At 39.1% G+C, this 25,583-nt stretch overlaps 1 protein-coding gene across 1 annotated transcript in view; it reads right to left on the bottom strand.

Annotated features, from left to right (window-relative positions):
• GREB1L (GREB1 like retinoic acid receptor coactivator) overlaps positions 1–25,583 on the bottom strand; it is a 75,662-nt gene that overhangs the window by 33,784 nt on the left and 16,295 nt on the right. The window contains exons 4-11 of the mRNA XM_041477780.1: positions 19,358–19,534; positions 16,516–16,692; positions 14,460–14,582; positions 11,111–11,248; positions 9,073–9,210; positions 8,618–8,737; positions 6,752–6,889; positions 4,801–4,986 (exon numbers count right to left, since the gene is read on the bottom strand). Of these exons, the coding sequence (XP_041333714.1) occupies positions 4,801–4,986; positions 6,752–6,889; positions 8,618–8,737; positions 9,073–9,210; positions 11,111–11,248; positions 14,460–14,582; positions 16,516–16,692; positions 19,358–19,534 (1,197 nt within the window). The remainder of the gene's footprint in view (positions 1–4,800; positions 4,987–6,751; positions 6,890–8,617; positions 8,738–9,072; positions 9,211–11,110; positions 11,249–14,459; positions 14,583–16,515; positions 16,693–19,357; positions 19,535–25,583) is intronic.

The raw sequence follows: 25,583 nt of genomic DNA, 5'->3' as shown, positions 1-25,583 counted from the left end.
CACAGAGTAGAAAGTAACCATGGCTTGTATTGCCAAGATCTCATATCAATGCCAAAGGAGGCAGCTTCACACTTCAGGAGCTTGCTTTTCTATGACTAAACAGAGCGGGGCTTAAATATCAGAGAGATGTGAAGTACTGGGTTTGGTTTTATGTTTTCTTTCAGGCCAGGAAACAGAAAGGTTGTGTGAGAAACAGGGTGTGGGTAAATAACCCACAGCACAGAATCTGTAAAAACTGCCACCTGTTGTCATTTTTGCCTTTTTGAGAAATAACATATGGAAAATGCCACCATGCAATTACCACAGGATTGTAAGACAACTATAAACTTGTAAGTGCAATGCTGTTTTCATTTTTGATGCAAACTGAAAAATTCTGGAGAGTCCAATTTAACACAGCATGGGGATAATTCTCTCTTTCAGAGTTCTCTTTTGGAAATGGGTTTTTTTTTTCCTTCTAAGAAAACATCACACATTCTAGGTCCTTGAAGACCTCAAAATTAAAAAAAAAACCACCAACAACTAGACATATTAGACATAATCAGTAGAGAAGAATGTTCCTCTGCAGAAATAAAGTAACAAATGAAAATGATGCTACCCACTAACAGAAATTAAAGCAAGCCTTTGGTGATTGAGGGAGGATACTTAAGAGACAGGCTTTAAACACAAGGATCATCATCATGAATCCAAGAAGATTAAAATAATGGTACAAATGGAACAGCGGATTCTAAGTATGAGAGTACACAGAATTTCACTCAGATTACTTCTAAGAAAGTATGACAGTCTTTCTCCACAGCTGTCCAGAAAAATGATGGAACTAATATCAGATGAGATGTAAGACAAAATTATATTGATTTTGATTGTGAATAGTTTCTTTAAAAACACATCGATGCTAAAAGGGAATATATAGAGGCTTCTCTGCAGAAATGAGCATGTACATGATCATCTTTATTTCAAAAACAAAACAGCAAAATAAACAATATAATAAAATATTAATATCTGAGTTACATTCAGTCACAAGTGGTGCTTCCCAGGGCTCAGTGTTTGGGCCAGTCTGTTTAATATCTATATTGATGATATGGACAAGGGCATTGAGTGAGATTGGCTCAGTTGGTCAGAACACAGTGCTAATAATGCCAGTGTAGTAGGTTCAAACTCCATATGGGCCATTCCATTAAGAGCTGGACTTGATGATCCTTATGGGTCCCTTTCAACTCACAAAATTTAGTCATTCTGTATGAGAGCACCCTCAGGCAGCTTGCAGGTGACAGAGGGCAGGAAGGCTCTGCAGAGGGATCTGGAAAGGCTGGATCAATGGACTGAGGACAATAATTTGAGGTTCAACAAAACAAAGTGCCACGTCCTGTCATTGGGTCACAACAACCCCCAGAAGTGCAACAGGCTTGGGAAGAGTGGCTGGAAAGCTGCCTGGTGGAAAAACACCTGGCTGATGGCTGGCTGAACATGAGCCAGCACATATATGCCCAGGCGGCCAAGAAGGCCAGTGCTTGACTTGCACCAGAAATAATGTGGCCAGCAGGACCAGGGCAGGACCATCCCCCTGCACTCAGCACTGGTGAAGTCACATCTCAAGTCCTGTGTGCAGTTCAGGGCCCCTCACTACAGGAAGGATGCTGGGGTGCTGGAGTGTGTCCAGAGAAGGGCAGCAGAGCAGGTGAGCACAAGTTCTGTGGGAAATGGGAACTGGGGTTGTTTAGCCTGAAGAAAAAGAGGGCCAGGAGGACCTCATTGCTCTCTACCACCACCGGACAGGAGACTGCAGCCAGGTGGGGATTGGTCTCTTCTTTTGGGTAACAAGTGACAGGACAGATGGGAACAGCCTCAAGTTGTGCCAGGGGAAGTTTAGATTGGACATTAGGATACATTTCTTCACTGAAAGGGTGGTTAGGCATTGGAATAGGCTGCCCAGGGAAGTGGTGTATTCAGCATCCCTGAAGGCATTTAAGAGACACATGGATGTGGCAGTTGAGGACAGGATTTAGTGGGGAACCTGGCAGTGCTGGGTTAGTGATTGGTCTCACTGATCTTAAAGGCTTTTTTCAACCTAAATGATTCAATGCTTCTAGGATTCTATTCTATTATTCTACACAGTTTAAGTCAACATATTCAAATGTCATCCATTTCTGGATGACACTCATTTCTGGGTAGACAAACTTCAGGGTACATCCCACAGAGACTACTTCTCCAACAACCTAAGACAGGAGAATTGCTGGAATAATCTCTTGCTTTTAGTTTCTGACTATCCCTTCCACTCAAAGCAAAGCCCTGCAAGAGCCTTGAGTCTGGATGTGCATTTGGACATTAAAACTGCAAAACACCTCTGGGTGTCAGAGTGTACAAAATCTAGAGTCAAAAAGAGAGAAAGGAGAATGATTTCAGAATCCTAAACAGGAGGTATAACAAAGGGTTCAGAAATCTTTTTCAACCAGAACACAGACCGCCTTAGCACTGCATAGGCTGAGACTGTGTTTGTGGAAATGGCAGGGTAGTAGTAAAAAGCTGATGATTATAGATGATGGAATGTAACCCATGCTGCAAATACAGGCATTCTGATGTATAAAAACAAAGCTGGAGAATACTTCACCATGAATGATGCCAAAGATAATAAATGTGAAATCCAAGTAAGTCCCAGAGGTAGACTAAAAAAAAAAAAAAAACCCACTAAAATCAAACACACTTCTTTATCTTTTTTTACTTATTCCTTTATCACAGCCAGCAGAATTTATTTATAGCCCCACTACAGCTCACAATCACAGGTTTAACTATGTATAGTCTTCAAAGAAGGTTTAAAGCATCAGAAATGCATTTTGGTTTTTTTTTACTTTGATTTATAATATCATCACGAGCTGCTCAGCTGATTTCTGAAAACACAACAGCATCATCCTACAATTAACACTGTCATAATTTCACAAGAAAAGAACACCGACATGAATTCTCAGCTATATCTATTTTTTTCCAAAAAAGGAGCACTTCCATAGATAATATTCTTATCATCTGTGATCACAGTCATCTGCAAATATATTTTATACAAGTAGTGAGATCTGAAAAAAATTAGGCAAGACTCTCTTTCATGCTTTTGCCTGCTTTTTTATCTTTGCCTTTATCTTACTCTTTCGCAATATACTCTGGAGAAAAGAAAAACATTTTAGTCCTACTTTCTTATTTTAAAAAAAGAGGTTTACATGAATAAATTGTTAATTTATATGTGTATTTGTCTCTTCCTGTCAAAAACTTCTGAATCTGGCCACCCTCCAATCATCTCTAATCTGCTTTGATTTAACAACACGGGATAAAGGCTACATTTCAGTGCAGCTGTCACAATTCCAACAGTTTTAAGTTTACAGCAATATTCAAACCAGCAACATGTTTTGATCCCCTCCTCTACAGAATGTTTTTACTTCTCTCCTCATTAGGCTCTTTCCTCTTACAGTACTGGCACACGTCTCCAAATAAGGTCAAATAGCAAACTATTCAGCTTTGCCCAGCTAAGAACAAAAGCCAAACTAAACACCTGCTAATAAGAGAACTGCTTTATGCTGAAGTCACAGTGCTCAATGAACACAGTTCTACAGAGGCTTTGCATGAAGCCTCCTCTAGTTTGCAGCAAGTATAGACTTGATGCATCCATCTAAAGTTAGACTTGCTCATGGAGCATGATTCACTGACTCACAGGTTTCAACAAATAGTTTATTTTTAACTGGGAAGGCTGTTATCAGCTGGCTACAAATTTGCAAGCAGCTGGTTTTAACACACACACTCTACAAACTTTCCAGTAGAAAACCTCAAATAAGAAATTTAGGCCCACTGAAAGAAGGTAACAGAAAAACATCCTGTAAAAAATTAAGAAACCCTTTGTCAGCTCTAACATGGCATCCAATGGACTAGTGAGGCAGAGATCGATAAACAAAGCTAACAGGTCACTTAGAGAGTATTACAACATGGAAAATGGTTTCTTTCCTGTCTCTTACAGAACTGCAGAGAAGTGCAAGCACTCATGGGTGAAACCTGCACGTTTAGTCCCCAAATGTAAGGTTATCAGCAGTTGTGCTGCTTTTGGAACATCTGCGTATTTCATACCATTACGTATTACAGATGCACTGTGCTCTTCACAGAAGTAACTTCACACTCCCCTATGATAATTGGCATCTTTTCAAACACAAAAGTTAGGGTGAGACTACCATAGAAGTTTCCCAATCCTATCCTGCATTTTTGACTTCTAAAACCTTGCTGCTACCACTGTCCTTTTTATTCTAAGGTAGGGACCTGCAATAAGAGAAAAAAAGGTGGCTTGCTAGTTTGCTCTCAAACTTGTAAAAAGTCCATTTCAAAAACATTTACAAGAATGAGATATTCACTGAATCACTTGCCTTAGTCTGAATAACAAATGTGGCTTTCATGTAAACAGTGCTGTCACCAAAACAATGACAACCATCACACATCTGCCAGCATTTGTCACAAAACTGAATAAAACAGACCAAGTGTCCTTAGAAAGGGCTGTGATAACTGATGGTTTGATGCCCTAAGAAAATGAGTTATCTGCATTGCAAATCCATTTCACAAAGGTGACCTGGTCAATCCCCATATGGAGAGAAGAAGCAGCATCAGCCTTTAAATTCTCTTGTTTCAGGAACAAAGTGGCGAAGTCACACACACTAGATGGAGCCACTTGCCTCTTCCAGCCACAAAAGCAGCCAGAAAACTGGCCCTAAAGGGACATAAAGCAGGTATGAAGAAAAAAGGACAGTCTCAAACAAAACCAAGTAGTTATGACAAATTGCTTACCTAGTTGGACAAGATACTGAATAGTTAAAAGTATCATATTCTCCACACTTAGCAGCTGACTGCTGGACAAACCCAAGAGATCCAAATCCTTGTTTTCCAGCTGTGGAATCTTGTAGCAGTTCACCAGCAAGGGACTTACAACAATATCACCAACATTTCCATAGAAATAAGGTAAAGTGCCATAGCCTATGATAAAAGAAACAAACCCCCCCCCCCCCAGAAATTAATAAAATTTGCCATTGCATGAAATCTTGCACAATAATGCATTTCCAAACATCTTCTTAAAGCTGTCTGGCAAAATACATTGCATCAATGACTGTTCTTGGCATTATAATAGCTTAAAAGAATAATTATAGGCCAGGGATCCTCTGCTGTGTTTTACACGTGATCACATTTGCAAGAACAAACATTAACTGCATGATATCCAGCGGGGTAATAACTATTGTTATCCAAATACAGATGAGAATATGATCTGTTTGGGTCTTACCCTGACCTTTAAATACAGATTCTCCATAATATAGTGTACAAAGAAGAACAATCAATGAAAGAAAAGGTACATTGATCTTAACATTATACAAGCAGCATAAGTGACATTAGCATTGATTCAGCCAGTGTGGTATTGCTGTGATTGATTTCACTTTTTTGCCACCTTCCCATTCTGTTTTCATAAACAGGTAAAATAAACACTGACAACTAAAATGCTGCTCTGTAAGGTGAAGCACATGAGCCCAGGCTAACTCCTCTCTTCCTTCAGAATGTTTTTCATTTCAAAAGAAGCATTTCCCCAGAGATTTTGCCAAATCCATCCTTTTGGGTACATCTGGTTCTGTGCTATTAATAGGACACTGTTCCTCAGGGCCACTAACGTTTAGCCTAACTCAGGACTTAATGGCAGCTCTCCAAGAGCCTAAGGGCTGCATTCAATTTGCACTTAAGCTGATGGCTGTAGGCACCCTCATCTTTAATAAGGAAGTGTTTCTCTGAAAACCATTAGAGCACCACGCTAGAGCTTTATAATCGGCTTCCAGAAAACAACGCTAAGCAAAACAAACCAGAAGCGTAACCCTATCCTTGACAGATTTACTGGTGTGGATGGCCCTGTTAATTCTCCAGGAGCTGTGTGTATTAAAATTATCTGTGCAAGTGAGGACTTGGAGAACTTCTCCATTCCTTCTCCTAAATTATTTCACAGACTGTATTGACAGGCATGTTTTGTTGACACTGAAGCTACTTTATATGACCATCTATGGGACCTAAAAGAAATTTAGAGTGAAAAATAAAAATTACTCATTATAATTTTGGCAGCACTAGCTGACCCATCTTTTTTAATGTATTATGCCCAAATAGCTCAGGTTGAAAGGCATATTCACATTTAAAGTCATGCTCTTAAAGCAATGTCTTTCTAAGGGTTAACGAAGTCCTTTCTACAGCTAAAGGATTTCAAAAGCCTGAAGGCTGATCTATTATCTCAATTGCTTACAAGAACTATGGACTATAAATGACAAAAAGTTAGTATGATTTACTGCTGTTTAGTCAGTGCAAATCAATTTTCTGGTTCTCATGTAGAATTCTGGGGCTTCAAGATCTGAACTATAAATGCTGCAGGAAATATTTGCTTGGTTTATAAGTTGTTTATACCGGAAAGCTATTTTCATTCCTTGGAAATAGTTCTCTTCTTGGGTTTTTCAAAAATCTTATTTGTATAAAACTTAGGTTTGGCCAGCGGTTCTGCATAAATTTGACCTAGTGGTGACCTGTTTGCAAATCAGGTTCTCCAGAAATCGCCTGACTCTCAGTTTTACATATTGAGCAACTAAAGGAAACTATCTGTGACAAACCATTCATATTGTACTGAATGCCAGAACCAACAAAAAGAAATAAACCCCACTTTGTCCTGGGGAGTGTGTATTAGTACAAAATGCAGCATTTGATTCCCCAGTGTAAGACTTACCTATCAGAATCACTGGTCTGACTCCTGAGTTATTCAGCAGGTTTTCAGGAACTATTACAGTCTCCCCTGCTGGGATGGGTTGAGGCTGTAAAATTCCAGTTAACATGGATTGAGGAACTGGGACTGACAAAAGAGGCTCTATAAAATAAAGAAAAGAGAGACTTCCATTACTAAAAGGCTCATACTGTGATTTGGCCTTATGAACAAATAAGAAAAAAATTACTGCAAATCACTAACTGTAATAAAATTCAAAAGGTCTCTGCATTTCCTACTATAGTTTTAAGTCATTTAAATGAAGAGCCTATATCCTCCCATAGCCCCATCCCTAAAATAAAACTTTTTCTGACCACTGTATTGTTGGTGAGAATGAGAGAGCAACACACAGGTTTGAATATGCATCTTTAAACAAAGCCAAGTACTAAGCCAAAAGGCCACCCCCCAATACTGCCTCTCAATACAAGGGAAGAAACTGCTTCAAATTCTGACCTAGAATATGTGTAGATAAGAAAAATAAAAGCAGGCCAAAATCTCAAAGCTGCCCTTAGTTGCTACAAGGATAAAAATCAGGCTTTACTCATGAAAGAGCAACAGCAGCTTTCATAAGTAAAGGAAACCAAGTGCAAGAATTTTGTGACCTGTAATCAGGTTTCAGAGTAAGGCCTGCTTCACAAGTTTCTTAGGCTTCATTTGGTGGTTTGCAACAACTTTTTCAAACCATGGCATCAACAGAAAAACATCAAGGTCAGGATGAACGAATGCATACATTTTACCAGGGGAAACTGTTTAACCAACAGAAAAAAGTACTACTAAAGACTCATAGAAAATGGAGTACACAACAGAAGTAGCAGATTAGTAGAGACAAACTCAACAAACAGGGGAGACTGCCTTATATATCATGTCTCTTCAGCAGGTTTCTGAAGACAGAAACAGACAAAAGCTGCAGTTTGAGGTGCTCAGAAAAGCAGGCCTACACTACCATGTAATCCTTCCTCCTATTACGAATATATCTGAAAATAATTCCAAAATATCTTAAAACCTAGTCTTCAAGAGCAGAGTTAAAAACGCATTGTGCATATTGATGAATGGCTTTTTTCATTCCTTGGATGCTTATTCTCTCACTCTATAGAGAGAAAAATAAATAACTCGTTATTCCCCTTCAGAAAATATGCTAAATCTCACAATTGAAAAGTACTCAAATAGTGAACAGTTTTATTAACAGTTATGAATAAAAAGTTATCTACATGGATATCAATGAGTACTTGTAATTAATTCTATTTCATGTCATGATATTAAACTCCTACAGCTTTTCCACGCACAACTAACATTTGGCCTCACTTTCTGCTTTTAACTAAAGATCACCTAGTGTATCAGTATCAGTGTCCTTTGTTAGGCCAAAATTATATAAAGCTGGTTTTCCCATGCAGAAACAGAGTGTACAGGTTCTGTAGCATCCCACACCAGACTGAGACACAACAGTCAAGGTGAAGGCTAACGAAAAATCCTTGAAATATATTCATATATCCATACACCTGCACAATTTCAGAACAACTGAGTTACAGTTGGGGGAACCATGGATTTCTTTTAGCTTTATATTTTTAATAATACTATTTGCCACTTCCTTTCCTCTCTCTCCACCAGCAGTTTTACTTCCCCTGTGTTACAGCTTAGATTACAACAACCAGGACCAAGCAATCGTACGTGCTTTTTTGAGGGCATGGTGTGCTTAAATATTCCATGGTGTGCTTGAATACTTTGACAAAATCAGTTATGTTTGCTGTGGAACATGTGAGAGGTGCAGCACAGGGCTGCTGGGCTGGCTGAGTTCATGTTTTAACAAATGAAATCTCGGTGTCATTCAAGTTGTACCTGTTCTTGTCGAAGGCCGGATTGTAGGAACAGGTACTGCTAAACCAGGAGGCGGGACTGGGGACCCAGGAGACCATCCTCGGTGACGTTTCTTTGGTGGTCCAGAACTGGACATAGATGCTGGAAGGAAAGCAAAAACTAATTCCAAACTCTGTCCTCCCAAATGACCAAATTCCAGCCCACACTCCGTTTCACACCAGTGTTGAGCAGGTATCACATCACAGAGCACCAGAGGCTCATACCTAGATTTACATAAAACCAGATTATGATGTGAAAAACATTGTTACCCGTGTTAAAATGTCCAGAATTATCATTAATGGTCATGCCAAAAAGCAAATGGATCTGCAAAAACTGAACTGTAGGAACAGCTACCATCGGAAGAAGAACAAAATCATAAATTTCAAGCTCACCATCCAATGCAGTTTAGAATAAAAAAACAGAGAGGTTTTCTTTACCTTGATCTCCAGCTGCACAGCCAGGACTTGGGGATGTCGAGTGAGGCATTGGCCGAGAGACTGTAGTACTCAATGCATTATTTCTTCCTCCATTAGCGTTTCCATTAGCAACATCCGTGGCACGCAGTGAAAGAGGAGCTGAGTATAATAAAATACAGAGTGTGTGGCTTGAGACAATCTTGAAAACAAACAAATAAAATAATACAGCCACACACTGATGCAAAAGAACAGGGCAAGATGCGTGATTGAAAAAAAAAACACACTCCAGGGAAAGCATGAAATGTACTTGGCAGAGAAACAGTCAGATTGTAAAATCCAAGCCTTGAAAAGGGGTGTCCAGATTTCAAGGTGAGAAGGGATAGGTGGAAGAAAAAATGCAAAGAAAGGCCCACCAAAATACAATAAATACGCACACACAAAATAATTGCCAAGTTTGTGAGGTATTTTCTTACACAGTGAAATTCTTTTTAAATATACATCTTTAATTCAGTTTGTAAAGATTTCTAAGCTACTTGGGTGCATCTACATAATTTTCCCCCAGTCACCCACATGCCATGCACAGTAATTCACTACAGGGCTCTCATCTAAAGCCTCAGCAAAGGACACTGGGCAGGGGAAGACAGGGCAGTTGGCTGCAAAGTGTACATGGCCTAAGCATTACTGAAGCAAACCATGTTTGATTTTGCTACCTCTGCCTAAGGTGATTCTCCAGTCCCAGCAAGCCTGACACTCCAGCAGGACCTGCTATATCCAGGCCACAAAATTAAACTACAACAACAGATGATCACCAGAAATTACCACCACTCATCTGAGCTCATTCTCATTCTTTTTCAGAACATTTTTTGCAGAAGAAAGAAAATGGCATAAACTGCCAACATGGAGACCGGTGGAAACTCCGGTCAGTTGCTTGCTGATATTGGCCAGCTTCACAAGGATTTAGCTCCCAAGAACATATTCCAGGAGCAACACCAGGAGATGGTGCAGCAGCTTGCTGATGGCAGCTGCAACTGGAAGTGTTACAGATGTGGGTATGTAGCTTAAAACAATGCAACTCCCCAGCTGCAGACATCCAAACAAATTCTGGCACAATTGTCAATTACAAAATCTGAATAACCTCACTTGCCCATTGTAAGCTCCCCATTTCTACTCTGAGTCAAGAATTTTGTACGGGCAGATATGGTGGACATGGGTCAGTTACAGAAGTGATTGAAAAGCTGGGAAGAAATTTCAGTGCAAAATAAAATCACACAAGTATGGAGGGGGGGGAAGGTATTTTGCACAAAGAACTGTTAATGATTTATTAGATATAACATAATTGCATTATGTATCAAAACAGTATATATAGTATTAAATAGCAGATGTAATACGTTATGTATAAAGTGTAATGCTCATGTGCATATATAAACCAAATAAATTGATACATTTTCTTATTCAAACATACTGTCCTGCAATAAGTGTGATGATTTCTTTTTTTTTTATTGCTTAAAGACTAACCTAAAGCTGAAGTAAAACACAATCAGATTATCCCAGAATGTCAGTGTAGGACTTAGATGTCACAGTTGAGGGTTACAATTCATTAAACACACAATACAGAAATAAGCAATTGAAACAGCAGATATATTAAAACTCCTTAAAATGAGACTAAGTTCCACCAAATGTGTGTTGAGGAACAATAATTGTTAGAAATGCAGAGCTGCACACAACTCTCAATAACTGAGGCAGAAATCAGTGTGATATCAAGAGGTGACATTTATGCTTTCTTACAGTTGGGAAGTGCAGAGAGAGACATCACTGCACTCCTACCAGGATGTTAAATCTGAAAGTCAAGGCATGGCTGAAGCTTGGGGACAGTATTAACTGCAAAAATTTCTGTGCCAAAGACTATGACATATTCTGTGCAAGAATATGACAGTTCTGGAGAATGCTAGTGAATGCTTCCCTTTCCCTTCTCCACCAAAAAAAAATAACACTCTCTTTTCTTGGCTGTTAAGCTGATGATTCCCTTGGCTCCCAGGTGTTTTGGAAAGCAAAGCCATACCTGCAGCAAATGCCTTTCCCACGAGCTGTACTGACAGAGCCAGAGGTTTCACAACGTTCTTGTTCCGGGATGGGTCCTGTGTTCCACTTAAGTTAACAGCAGCAGAAGATGATTTTGCTGGACTGAACACTGAAGAATCTGAGAATAGAAGTTGTTTAATTAATTATTAAAATTTACATATATAAATCTATATAATTTTTATTACATACACTTATCAAAAGTCATCTCTGCATAAATTGCAAACAATTTTTTTACACTTCTAAGAAATTACCATATATCTTTCAGGAGTTTTAACAATCATTTAACTGGACATTTCTGTAGAATCTTATAATCCACTGAACCCATGACTGATCTCCTCCACAATATTTTGCACTCACACACACTCAAAAAATATTTTAACTGTAGAAAGGGTTATCTCATTGCTCCTCAAAATAGTCTCATGGGGTAGGCAAGTAAATGCAGTTATCTCATGGTTCACAAGAGGAAGCTAAGACCAAGAGCTTATGGAACTTGCAGCCAGCAAGCATAGGGAATAAGCACTAGAATAAGTTACCTAAAACAGGTTGTGGAGTCTCCATCACCTGAGATTTTCAACAACAAGCTACAGAATCTCTGTCAGACACAGCTAAGCTTCGCTAAGGGCAGAAAAAACCAAACCCGAAAACACAGCCTCCTTACAGCAGTACTGTCTATAAAACTATAAAAAGTGTATGCCCATTTATAAATCTGGGTAAAAAATTAAGAATATTTGAGCCCAAACTCTTTGCATGAACTAACAAACTTCGTAGAGCACTTTACCAAGGCTAAAACTTATAAATCTTTCTATTTTATAGAAGGATAAACTGAAGAACAAACAAGTTTTGATATTTGCCCAGTATAAAACTGATTCCAAACCTCTCAGCATGTAAGTCCCTTTAACATTAGGCATTTCATAGTTGCAATTTACTTCAAGAAAAAATTGGCATTGGGATGCTGATACACTGACAAATCCAAATTCTTATAACCAGAGTGAAAGAATATTAACTGGCAGTCCAGCAAGTAGTTTGCAACAAGTAGGCAAAGGAGGCTAAGTTCACCTACAGATGTCCTAGTAGAACAACCAGCTAAAGAAAACAGAAGACAAAGACCAACTTGATCTGCCAAACACATTCACCCTCAGGCCACACACCATTTGGTGAAGGAGGGTGGGAGGAAGCTCTTCTTTGCCAGACAGAGTAACTGACATGAAGAACAAACACAGAAGCCTCTGCTGCTGCTGCCCCACCAGAAAATCTTGTCCAGGTTCAGAGGAAATATGCTGAATGGGTAACAAAATAGACCACCAGGTCTGGGCCCTTGGAGGGAGACACTGGTCTGCCATTAAATATGATGTAGCAAATATGTAGCATTAAAGTTTCTTTAAAGTAAACTGTCCAGAAGCTTTGGGAATTTTCTTTCCCCCATCTCTAGTTGTAATACATTTTCTTTAAATTTTATCTGTGAATGTGGATGTGGCTGGTGTATGTCTAAACACCACTCTGTTACATAAGCAGGACTCAGAGTTATTAAAATACCAGTTATCAAAATTCTTCATCTTTCTCTTGTAAAGCCTTGTTTCTAGTTGCTTAACACATTAATTGAATTTTCCCCTCCAGTGTCCGCCCAAAACCAAATTTTTGATACTGTATGTCCATAAGAACCTACATGTATCTTATAGAACTCAGAGACTGAACTGCTCACCAGAAATATTTACACAACTTTTAAAGAAAACGGGAATATGAGTTGATGATGAGCTGAACACAATTTCAGAAAACAACCTCCTAATAAGTAGTACTGTTTTAAATCAACCTAGAAGCAAACTCCAATAGAAAGAGCTATGCAGAACCTAGGAGAGAAAAAGCCAAAAAAGCCCTCCATCATAGATGACACGTCAGAATTTATGCCACTGAATAAAAGGTGCTCTCCCCGCTTCTCCCAGTCACAGGGGATTCATGTGTATGTATGTGGCATTATCTTCACTAGGAGATAACAGCAGAAGGAGATGAAAAGGTTTTGATGAGCATGACCTGGGAGTACAAACAGTGACACACAGAAACACCAAGCAGACTGAAAATGGCAGGGAGTGATAAGGAGAAAGCCATATATAAAAGGTGTATCTATTAACTTGGCAGATACAATAGAAGACAAATAGAAGACAAAGCTGTGTAAATATTAGAATTCTTGTTGCTCCAAATAAACAGGTTCTCATGCATCTGCACAGTTCTCATGCCTGGATCTGGAAGCCAAGGGATCATGCAATGAAATGCAGATATATTTTAACCCCACTATCATTTAATTTTACCCAAAGCCTAAAGCATTTAGCTTCCTCAACAGAGACAGGGGCAACCACCTGAGAGAAATACCTCTGAAAATACTAATCAGTGATTATAGTCTCATATGAGTGCTCGTGTTCAGCAGTTTATTGCTCCGTTTGACAAACTTTCTGGGTGTAAAAAGTATTTTAACCACCTTGCTTTCTATCTGCATTTCATACTCCATTAAAGAAACATGTGGTTTTGGACATTCATATCAATTAATAACAATTAACAGGACATTTTCTCTTGTTTTTAATTTTTCAAGAAATAGCACAAACAGACACAGAAACAAACAACAGCATAGATGAAGCTGCAGTAAAGCAATGAGGAAGAAAGCTCAAAAAAAAAGCACTTTGTCTATTTGCAATAAATAAATAGATACATGATATTAAGATGCTGCTTCTTTATCAGTCAATGTCTATTTGATTTTTATATTTTCTCCTGATTTAAGGATATCATTAATAGCTTTCTAGAATAGTTGTAAGAGACCTGTTAGCTCACATAATAAAAATCCACTGGATGCATATGGGGAAATTGCAATTCTAAGTACACCTCTGCATGCAATAAAATTTAAATAAATAAGGAAATTAGCAAGTAAATAAAATAACATCTGGTCCCCTCTCCCTAAAAGGAGATTTTTCTCCCTTTCCAGACAAATAGCCTAGTTTACATACTAAGCAAACACTTCCCTACAAACAAGTAACTGAAGTTTTTTGAGATGCACAAAAAAAATTAATGAAACAAAGAGGTTTCAACAAAGAGGTACAGAATCAAATAAATTAATCAAAAGACCGTTTAATACTTTTACATCAATTGTTGTTTTGAGACTAATCTAACCTTCAGCCTCACCTGGGTCTTAATCTTTGCCAAAGCAAATTTTGCAAGGCACCCTCTCCAGTGTAATCTATACTTGGCTCTAGGCAAATACCCAGTTGTTTACAGCATCCCTGACCCACCAGTGTCTGAGGTAACTTACCACCCCCAATGGTTATCTTTACAGCACTTTCAGCTCCTACCTGTCTGAGTGAACCCTGATTTGTATCCATTAGCTGATCCACCCTCTGGGGTCGTGGACGGTGACACCGAAGGATTTGGTTTAGCAGGGAGGCTAGCAGCAGATGATTGCCTGCTTCTACATTCTGCAAATGAAGCAGCTACAGTACATATTAACAAGGCCTCCTTCCAGCAGCAAAGTCCAGCAACGCGGCGGCGAAAGGTGACAAAATGTTAAGAGCATACACAGAGCACGTACAACAAACAGCGGCAAATGGCAGCATTCAACGAAAATACGGATTCACAGTTTTGTCAACTTTGTCTTCTAATTAAGAAAACCTCCCTGGGGGGCCACTCAGGGGGCCAGGCAAATACAGACCAGATGCTGCAAAATGGCAAGAGCCCCCAGATCACAGCTTCCAAGAGATTTGAAGGTATTGGACATGTCCCAGAAAACATTCAGCGACTTCTGTGGCACAACCTGTATACAAACCATCATATGTTGCCCTTTAAAAGGAGAAATTGTGCTGAAACCCAGATTTTTAATATGCTTCCACAAACCTTCAGGGAGATCTCAGCGCTGTTAGTGTCTGTCTGGATGAAAACTGAGTTGAGGGAGGAGAAAGTCACCTTGAAAATCACATATTAATCCATTTTTAAAACCGAGATCTAACCAGGATTTGTTTTAAGAGAAGGGTTTAAGTGTTTAAAAGCATTCTTTTTCCAATTAGATCTATAATGTAAGTGAAGAGTGAAAGGTTACCAGATGGATGGCAACAATATGGGGATAAGACCTATCAAAGTAATGCCCATGAGGTTGACTTTTGGTTCATTTTCTGAACTTTCATGGATGCCCAGAACACTTGCAATTAGCATATAACCAAAATTGGAACCACTATCTGCTTCTTCCACATGTGAATTACTCCAAACTGCATTTACCAGGACACACACCAACTCCAACTGCATGAGCATCAGGGAGGGGTTTTAGAAAAAATATTCCAGAAGTAAAATAAGGCTTCCTTTGTCTTTATTTGGAATTTCACTACTAAATTAAATATTTGTGTCATTTTTGTGAAAAAATGCTGTTGAAAAGCCACATGCACTCTAAAGCAGTAGTTAATTATCCTTGTAACAGAAAAAAGCAGCTGAAGCCAGGATCCTTTTGAACTACTAACTGATACAAACTATAATCACTCATACAGCTTGGTGATAACCACCTCTTTCTGGTGTCATGCTGCTATTCACATGAGGATGTGACTCCTCAGATGTCTGTCAGTTCTCCTGCAGAGCCTCCCCTCTCCTCACATCAACTTTTTGGAACAACAGGGACCAGATCAAATTGTGACTTCAGTCAGTGAGACCACAGATGAAAAGGTCAGGTAGTCTGCACATAAACCAGCTTGGTAGACAGTGGGTGGGTAAACTACTCTTTCCTTGAGTCCTTGCATGGTTCTAACTCCAAAACCCTGCCCCAAAATCCTCCAATAAGAGACCCCATGGCTACCTTGCCTTGGGGTCACAAATGCAACCTCCTGTAGCACATAATATCACCCAGGCTGCTCTGGTAGAGGGTAAGACCAAGTTTAAAACACTGGAAATGGCAGGAGCATCCAAGTCTTTTCTTTCCCTGAGATGAATGCCCTGAGCTTTCTTAATCTTACAGCACGCTAGCTATCTTCAGGCATGAGACAGATTGGATTGCACCTGCAAAGATGGATATCAGTGGGAAACCAATGTTGCAGCCCTGGCTGTGAGTCACCTTGCTTCAGGCACACAAAAGAATCATCAGACTGAGTAGCCTCTTCTCTTCTACCAAGATGACTTCTCACTCTAAGATGGGAAGATCTAGGGCTGCCACCAAAAGTATGACGAGATGAAAGAAGAGGGTTCACAATCACAGGGTTATTATTAAGACTTTAACTTCTGTGGCAAAATCCAAATCTCAGTGAAATCATTGAGAATTCTCCCTTCAAGCAATTACTTTTGAATGCATACATTTTCAACAGCAACTTTCCATTTTTCATTCAACATCACCTCTAACAGCAAAAACCACAAAAATTGAATGGGCACCTTTATTACCTTTCCAGCAAATAAGGGGTCCCTTTGACAGTACACCTTGGGAGCTTCTTACTAGGTAGTACTTTAAGTGCTTCTGCTTCTTTGGCTGAGTGGTTAATTTCAGGTTGATATGATTGGAAAACTCTGTGAAGTACCGAAATCCTCTTTCTCCACAGCCTATACAATTCCCAGAAAATCCTGGAAGAATGAAGCAGAAGACACACAAACAAATTAAATGTCTTTTACTGTCAGCTAGGAATAAGGCCATCTAAACCTACCTTCACGTTCAGTTCCAGGGGACTGGAGGCTTCCAGCCAGCCAGCTTCTGTGGACACAGCACATGTGTGTCAGTCTTAGCTCTTCTGAAACTGCTACATCTCTTTGGGGCATACTGGCTCATGCCAAAATCCTACCACCAGTTTTCCACTCTACACAGCGGAGAGAAGAATAACTACTTGACAGGGGGAGAACTACGTTGCCACACTAGGAAATTTCCATGAGGAAAAAAAAAGGCTGTTTTTTCTCTATTAAAAAACCATGGGTTCCAAACTGCAGACATCTCTCTCAAAACAGTGGCTAATCCACCAGAGCAATTTCATATGACTAAAATTACCATCAAATAAATTTTCCTTGAGGCTTCTTACACAAAATACTTTCCAAGTAAGCTGAACCTTACATTTTATTACAGTCTTGAAAGCAATCACTTGACATCAAGATTTGCATGGCCAAAGTTAGGAGTGCTTCAAAATAGTTTAAAAAACCTACAGCTTCTCAAGAAAGTAACCATTTTAGGGACAAAGAGTTTTTCTGCAACCTTCCCAACGAGGTTTCACAGAAAGGGGTGAAATTTTGAGTTGAGGTCTGAAGGATGTAATCCATCCTAAGAATTATGAGCAGCCTTGATTTCCAGTGCCATTCACAGCTATGTTAATGGGAATCTGGCATAACGATGACACCAGTGTAACATTTCATAGAACAAAGCACAAGGCATGTTCTGAAATGGGTCTGCCTTAAAATCTTTGTTGTTTGAATCAGCCCTCTACTATCTAATGCTGAACAATTAAGCCCCGTTTTCTTACTTGTCATGCCACTTATCTCTGTACTGCTTTCAACCCTTAATGAAACAGATTTTCTATGCAATATCAATAATGATTTATAAAAGTGCTAGCAGATTAATACCTAGTGGAAATGCTTTATTTGTGTTTGTCTGGGTTTCTTTCCATTTACTAGTAAGTTCAAGATCTGTAAGAGAATCAATTTTTTGTTCTTGCTACTATCGTTAGTTTCCGCAATGACAAACAGCTTGGAGGATGCTGGTTCCTGTCCGCCAAAATAACGGGTTTATGACAAAGATATTCAGTGTTTTTGACAAAACTCCTTCTACATAAAACTCTTAATAATTAGGCCATTGTCTTTAGCCTTACTGCACCTCATTATCAGCTTCGATGAGGATGCCAAGATGCAAATTTCTTCATCTGTTTTTCCTGGGACTGACTCATTCTTTCTTTACTCCCTTGCAGCCCACAGGATCTACTGATGCATCTCCACAGTTTTCAGAAAGAGTAACCAGGGTCTCTCAGAGCTACTGAGTCAGTTCTTTGCTCACAGGTGCCAGTGACAGAAGCCTGGAGGCACTTCAATACCTCAGCAATGCCAGAGGCGTGAGTCACCAGGCTCCTTAACAAATGAGACCAGAGATGATGGATGGATACAAAGCTGGGATGGGGGGGGAGGCTTACCAACAAAGACAAGCAGTAACACATTTAATCAGGTTTAAACACCATCTGCCTATCAGTTCTTATTGGTCAGCTCCTGACACTTCCCCTGCTTAGCAGGGGAGAAGCTCCTCTGAATCCCGAAGTGTACCCTGTTATCCCATATCCCCAGTCACACCCAGTGAGGGCACATCACACCACAGCTCTGTCTAACTCAGGCCAGGGGCATTCTGCCTAAGGCCCAAAGGTTTGCTGTGTATGGATTTATCAAATGGATTTAATGGAGAGGTAATGTTAAAGCACAGAACAAAGCTGTTTCCAATAGTTACACAAAATATTGGTGGTCTGCACCAGAATTTGAACAACGAAGTTAAATCAGGGTATTTATCCCTTGTTGTAATTTCTTTCCTGTTGAAAGGTCTTTCTGAATATATTCTAGGCAGAGCAATGACTGGAGGGAGAAATGAGAGAGTAAATTCAAAACAGGCTAAAGGAGCCAAAATACATTAAATCACTTCTACTAGCTTGTTAAAATGTGTACCAGTTGTGACCCAGGCAGGAAATCTAGGTGCACATAGGCCTGTCTTCAATTACCAAAAGGCATTGTTGTACTAAAATTTTAAACTTCATAAATGTAACAGATTATGACATAATTGGAAAAGGTGGGGTGGGATGTCCCTATGTACTGGGTTTTGGGAAGCAAACTGCTCCCAGAACTTCTACTGAGAACAACGATCCTGGTGAAGCCAAGGGCAGAAAACATCCCCCAATCAAAATTTTTTAAAAAATTATATAGTTCATTTTCCGTACTTGCATGATCATATTTCTCCTTAAATGAAAATGCTGTAAGCTCCAGCTGAGATAAAGAGTATATGGATAGCTCACATTTAGAATACCAGGGCTGCAATTGACTTCTGCCCACACAGAAACCTAGGAGATTCAATTGTGATTAATTGTGGAATCAGGGACTTGTTTTAAAATGGGCTTTTAAGGCAGGTTCATCTACAGATTTGATTTAATGAAGTCAGTCCTCTCCTCAACATATTTCTAATAGAAGGTTATTAGCTGAAATGACATTAGATAATTTTCAACTGGCTTTTTTTTTTTTCTCTGAATTATTATGGCACAAAGAAAAAAATATCTCTTACCTAAAAGTGCATTTTTTCCATGATCATCAGGCAAAAACCTCTTGTCAACAGCGCAGACTAGAATGTGCTCAGGAAGGTTGGGAGATTTGGCCCCTACTAACAGGAAGCCTGCTGGGATATCAATTTGCTCCATGCACAGAGATACTAACCGTAAATCCTTGCCTGCTTGACAAAAACCTACAAAACAAAGCAAAACAAATGATAACTCTTCAGAAGAATTCATTTAATTTTCTTTGTTTTATCAGTTGCAAAAGCAAATGGGCTTCACAACTTGATACTGTAACTGGAATTTGAATATATCCTTTTCAAGGGAAATAGAGGAAATTGAGATAGCATCTCATCACAACCACTTGCTGACAGTTTCATTATTTTAAATATACTGAACATATACAGGCACAAAAGAAATTTAAGTGTCCAAACATTAGACATCAAATGGCTCCGAAACCCAATTTTTCAAAAACAATCAAAATAAGAGGATAAGCTTGTGATTTAATTACAGAAAACAGCTCTTAAAACATGCCAAAGGTTTTTTTTTTCTTTGCCAAACTTTAGTTTACAGTTTTTTCAAGAGAAACTATTTTGTCTTAGTTGCTTGTAGAAGGCTAGCATTGATACATAAACACCATTAAGTAATACAAAAGAATGACAAAAATTGATGACAGAAGTTTAGTAGTGGCTACAAAAATTTTTTAATTACATTACAATAATTAAATATCTAATTTTTAAATTCTCTACACATTTTAGAAATTCCAGCAAGTAAATAATTCATTAGTTTTAGACATGTGAATCATGTTTTTGCTACGTCTCCAGTTGAGTCTCTTAAAGTCTCAGTGGACTGCATGACTTTCAAGTCCCCAGTTAAATCTGTTCTCCACTCAAATACACGTATGCCCACAAAATAAGGACATAACATTGTCTCTTGGGCTTCTAATCAATGTAGAGCTAAAGCAGCAGAAGTGGGCAAAAATGGGGACCTGAGAGAGTTCCTGCTGTTCTGTGACCTGCAGTGAGCAAGTAGCAGGCTGGGTCACACAAAAAGCATAGCAAGGCAACCCAGAGCAGTGTCCAAGCTAAATAAAGAATAAATAAAGAAAATCACAATCACAAGAATCAAGATTACTTTTAATTTGAATTTACTGCAATAGCTATTAATACCTATTACTTACACTTGATTTAAAATATTATTCATGTAAATATTATTCATTGTCACAGAAATTTTAAGGAAGAAAAAAATCCTGGAGAAATATCTTGGGTAAGCATGTGGTAACAAAATGTGATCACAGCTTAACCAAAAGCCACCGCAGCCATTACTGATACATATGTCTGTGCTCTTAGCTCCTGGGCCAAAACCTATAGCAACTGCAGCAAAAATTATGGAAGTTAATGGGTTTTGCTTTTATCTCAGAACTGTAGCAGGCACAGAGCATGTGCAAAGTGGAATGCACAGAATCAGCTTGCATGAATTTCCTCACAAGCAGCAGCTTGCTGAAAACAGAGTCCAATACAGGTTCAGTCTTGTGCCTATATTCACAATCTGCTGAACCAGCTCTTGGCTGAATGGTTTCTTCAGTTCTTCCATCAGCTCAGTTCCAGCAGCAGCTCGTGGAAAGCTAGCTGGGATGCACCCCTCACACACACCTTTTTCCAGGTAATGAATTGAAATTAAGTGCCTGAAGTTTTCATGTATGAATCAGTGGATTATGCCGATAACTTATCAATAAAAACTTACATATCTTTTAGGAGAGAAATATTAAATCTGCATATTTAAAGCACAATTAGTTCTTTTCTGATTAGGCACCATTTGATTTTAATCTGTTAAATTTCTCTTAAGGCATGTTCTCTAAAAAATTGACTATTGATCATAGTCAAGTAGAAAGCCAGGTACCAGGGTAAGTATTATCTAGACTTTCTGATGTAATTTAGAAAGAAACAGTTGCAGACAAACCCAGCTGGGGAAAAATTCCTTACATTCAAAATAAAATTTGCTTATTCAAATGTTTATGTCACTTGGGTAATAAATCCAGAATTTTCAAAACTGACCTTAAATATTTAGGCATTCAGTGAAATCTGAGTAGTTGACATGCTTAGAAAATACCACTTTACATCTAGATTTAAAACAGAAAAATTGCCCACTGCTGACAATGTGGGCAAACAGGAAATCTGTAGATAAGGATTATGAAACAGCAAGTACAGTAAGATTTCAACACAGATTTAAACCCGTGCTTTTACACAATTAGCTTCTAGCCCAGTCTCTACCTAAAAATGTTCCGGAAATGCCCAGAAGCACGAATGGTGCCCAACAGGAGGCTTTTGAAGGAATTGCTAGCCATACTAGCACAAGCAAGGTTGTCAGTGTTGTTGTGTGTCGACACAGACTTGCTTTCTGAAGGAGCACACAACATTGAAGAGGGTGAATATCACATGGGAAGCTTTGAGTCCCTTGGGGCGCTTGAGGGTTTTGATGTCCCAGTGAAGTGAAGCAGCGCTGCACAACATCCCGGGTGAAAGAAAAGACTCAGCTTTATGTGGGCTATGAGCAAAACGACTTCAGCTATGCTTTGAGCAGCTGTGTGTCACCATTCTGCATCAGTCCCCAAGGAAGAAAGTACAGGAGAGCCCTAATAAAAAACATCTTACCAAGTTTACAAGCACAATTCAGTAACAGCCTGCTATCATGGGAACAGCAGCCTCTTACTTGAGAGGCTGTAGATATTAATATTTCCCGCCATTTAGGATATGTGGGACTGGAATGTAGAAATGCTGCATCCTACTGAATCTGCAAGCAATACCTACGATTCACCCCCAGTATCATCTCTTACTTAGCCAGTGCTCCCAGACCCCTTGCATGCTCCCCTTTCTCCCTCCTTTCACAATCTCCTTTGGCATCCTCCTCTGCTTTGGCTGGCGACATCTCTGGATCAGAGAGGTATGCATGTGCAGACTGGCTGGCCAGCACATGCCTCTGTGATGTTCAGCCTGTGAGAGAGCTATAATTACTTTGCTGCCCCAGGGGACTTAAGTTTGGGGACACCGATGTCATCCAAACAGCTCCTGAACTTCACAAATCTTGCTGAAATTCACTACCTTTATAATCTCTACCGCTCTACCAGAAATGGCAGAAAGCAGCCACCAGCTCAGAGCTCACAGGTGACTGCCAAAACCTCATTTTCTGAGGTGGTGAGATAATAAACAAGGCTGACACCAAATGGTTTCCTCTGGCTCCCCTTCTGAGAGGGAAAGGGATCCCGATGGGTGGGCAGTGAGAGGCAGCACAGACAGACCCTCAGAGCCTCCAGGAACTTTTCTCTTGCTCGTTGAACATCTGCCACAGGAGAAGCGGGAAGGCTGCAGAGCTTGGTACTTCCACCAGGAGATATGGAGAGGATGCAAATCTGCTCCTGTGCAGTAAAAGGTTTGAATTCTCCTTCAAAGACATGCAGATGGTATACTTCAAGAGCCCCTCATTATCCTTCTTTCCCTTGACTTTTAGGGCTGAAAAGCACTCTTTTAAGTTTCTGCTGCTTTTTGAAGCTGAATGAGGAAATTCCACCCAAAACACATTGATTTGGAAGCAAGTAACTGTGGGGAGACGAAGGGGGGATTAACCCTCTCCCTGTTACATTGTCTTTTTCTAACTAGCAAGCACCACAGAGACCCCAACCTTATTTTCTTTTCTGTTTTGCATGATTTTTGCATTGGTAATTAATTATCTGTTAGACATAACAATTTCCACATTAGGAAAGACAAGACGTAATGTCTCAGTACTAGATGAACTTGTGCTGTCAATGTCTAAGAACATTTAAAATCCATTTACATTTCATAGCTATTCATTTATAACTGTGCTGGCACCTACATTTCTATGTCAAACAGCACTAAAATATTTCCTCTAAAGAAGAAAGAATGGCACTTTAATTTACTTGTGAACCTTTTATGAAAATCTGAGTGCAAAGAGAAGAAAACACGAGTCAGTAAACCAAACCAAATTCTCTTTGTGAAATCTTTTATCGACATGTAACTGAACTACTAAAAAAAAAAAAAAAAAACATGTTCTCACAGGATCTCAGCTCTATTTCAAATAAGGAACAGGCACTTGTATTTCAATTAAAGATTTGCAAATACCAGGAGCAGTCACCAAAAAATTAAAATATTAACAGCTTTTACAGACATCTGCATTTCTCTGCATTAGTTTTTGCTTCTGAGTGCATTCTCCAACATCACTTCATTTAAAGTAACCCAGTCCCATCTTCCTGAAAATGTATCCCCACAGCTGTCAACGACTACAAGTGCTAGAATCTTCTTAAAAATGAAATTTGTATCTGTCTTCCCTTTCCCCACTGTAAGAGGTAGTTTCCATGTGGGGCAGCAGCCCCTTGTTGCACTGTAGTAAATGGGGTATTTGCATAAGGAATTAGCTTCCAGGAATTACATATGAATTAGGGGTCACTGTCACTCTCTATTGTAACCTCACAGTAACTGATCAGGTGTTAAGTACCTCCTTACCTAATTGCTTCTGAAACTACCTTGGCCTTTCTTTAAGCATCAGGTAAATTGAGGATTTGCTAACAAAAGAAAGGTGATACTATTGTTTCCCACAGCTTGCATAGAATGTTATTCCACAAATTAGAAGCAGCCTCTTTTAAAGCTACAGCAAGCAAGCAGTTCAGAACAGCTTCTTGATAATGCAAGAATTTTGTTGCCTATTTGAGATACCCATATGAAAACAAATAAATTATTTTTCTTAAAACCCTATTTTCATGGAAATTTTAGTTACAAAAATTTGTGTTGAGCAGGAAAAAACAAAAACAAACCCCCAATGCCTCTGAAAATAAGTTAATTACTTTCTTGACTAATAGCAAGGTTCAGTGGCAAATACAGTTGCTCTTTCCAATGGGCTAAGGAGAGAGTTAAGACATCTAATGCCAGCTGAGAAAGAATCTCAAACAAACGCACTTGTGAGGTACTTCCTTTTTTTTAGCTGACAACTAAAGGCATTAAGATCTACTTTCTGCAGCCATGTGGCTGACAAATGCCTCTGAATAAAAGCTCAAGTCACCATAGAAAATAATATGATGATTATGGCACACATTCTGAATTCAGGAAAAATAAACAACACAAATACCTTAAAGGGAAAAAGATTTCATCCCACCTGATCCAAAAGGTGGAAAACAGGTTTTACAGCAAGCAGAGCCACGAACTGCAGGCTCTAGTACCAATATTTTGCTCTTGGATAAGCAATTGAATACATGCTTAGTTTAAAGTATCCAAATACAGTGAGTTCAAATGGTCGACCAGTATTGTTTAACATCTTCATAATGTTATTTACCTTTGCAATTAAATAAGTAAGATAAGGGATGCAAACAATGGCAGTGATCCTGTCTTACATCTCTGGAAGGCATACTCATGAGATGAAAGATGAGCCATCAGATTAATATCTTGTTGAGATATGGTCTGCAGTGTGAATGTTTGGGAACCAGGGCATTTTAAACAATTATGCAAAACTGTCCTAACAGATCACCAGAAGTATTTGGAAAAAAAAATCTGTTTTCCTTTCCTTTTCCAGATACAAAAACACTGCTCTCTTAAATCGGTTCCTTGAGAACATCTAAAAGTAAGGCAGATTTTGTAAACTCAGAATGGTAAACTTAAAAATGAGTAATGAACAACCCTAAAATTCTGCATATGTAACACACAAAACTTTCTTCTAAAGTGCTTTGATCATAAAAGCCTTATAGATAAAAATCAAAACACAAAACTGCCCCTGAAAGGTCAATCCCAGGACATACTAAGACGTTTAATATTACATACATATAATATGTGAAGTACTGCTCCTCCTCTCCAAAGGAGATTTTGCAGACTTTATTGATACTTGTCCTCAACTGAGAACACTTTTCTAGGAATACATTGTTTTATACTTTCTCCTTCCCTCCTCCTTCAAATTTACAAACCTTCAAAGAACAGAAAGCCACACTCCTGTGTGAATAACAACTTCTCCCAACAATATTCCCCACCTTTTCACAGTAGCCAGCCAGCCCTTCTGTTCTTTCTGCTACAGGGAACAGGCAGGATGCTGTTACAGAGGGTAAACATGCTCCTGTGAGCTGCATTTGGAAATGGAAAAGGCAAAGATGACAACACAAGCCACTAATGCCCAGCCCCCAGAAATGTCAAAGAATTACCAGCAGTTGGTCCTTACTTCTATCACTTCATATAACCAGATACTTCAATA

This window comes from Pyrgilauda ruficollis, unplaced genomic scaffold, assembly GCF_017590135.1.
Source record: "Pyrgilauda ruficollis isolate IOZ18807 unplaced genomic scaffold, ASM1759013v1 scaffold41, whole genome shotgun sequence".
Lineage (NCBI taxonomy): Eukaryota > Metazoa > Chordata > Aves > Passeriformes > Passeridae > Pyrgilauda > Pyrgilauda ruficollis.
The sequence above is the reverse complement of the archived record's forward strand: the minus strand, read 5'-3'. Positions and strand labels throughout refer to the sequence as shown.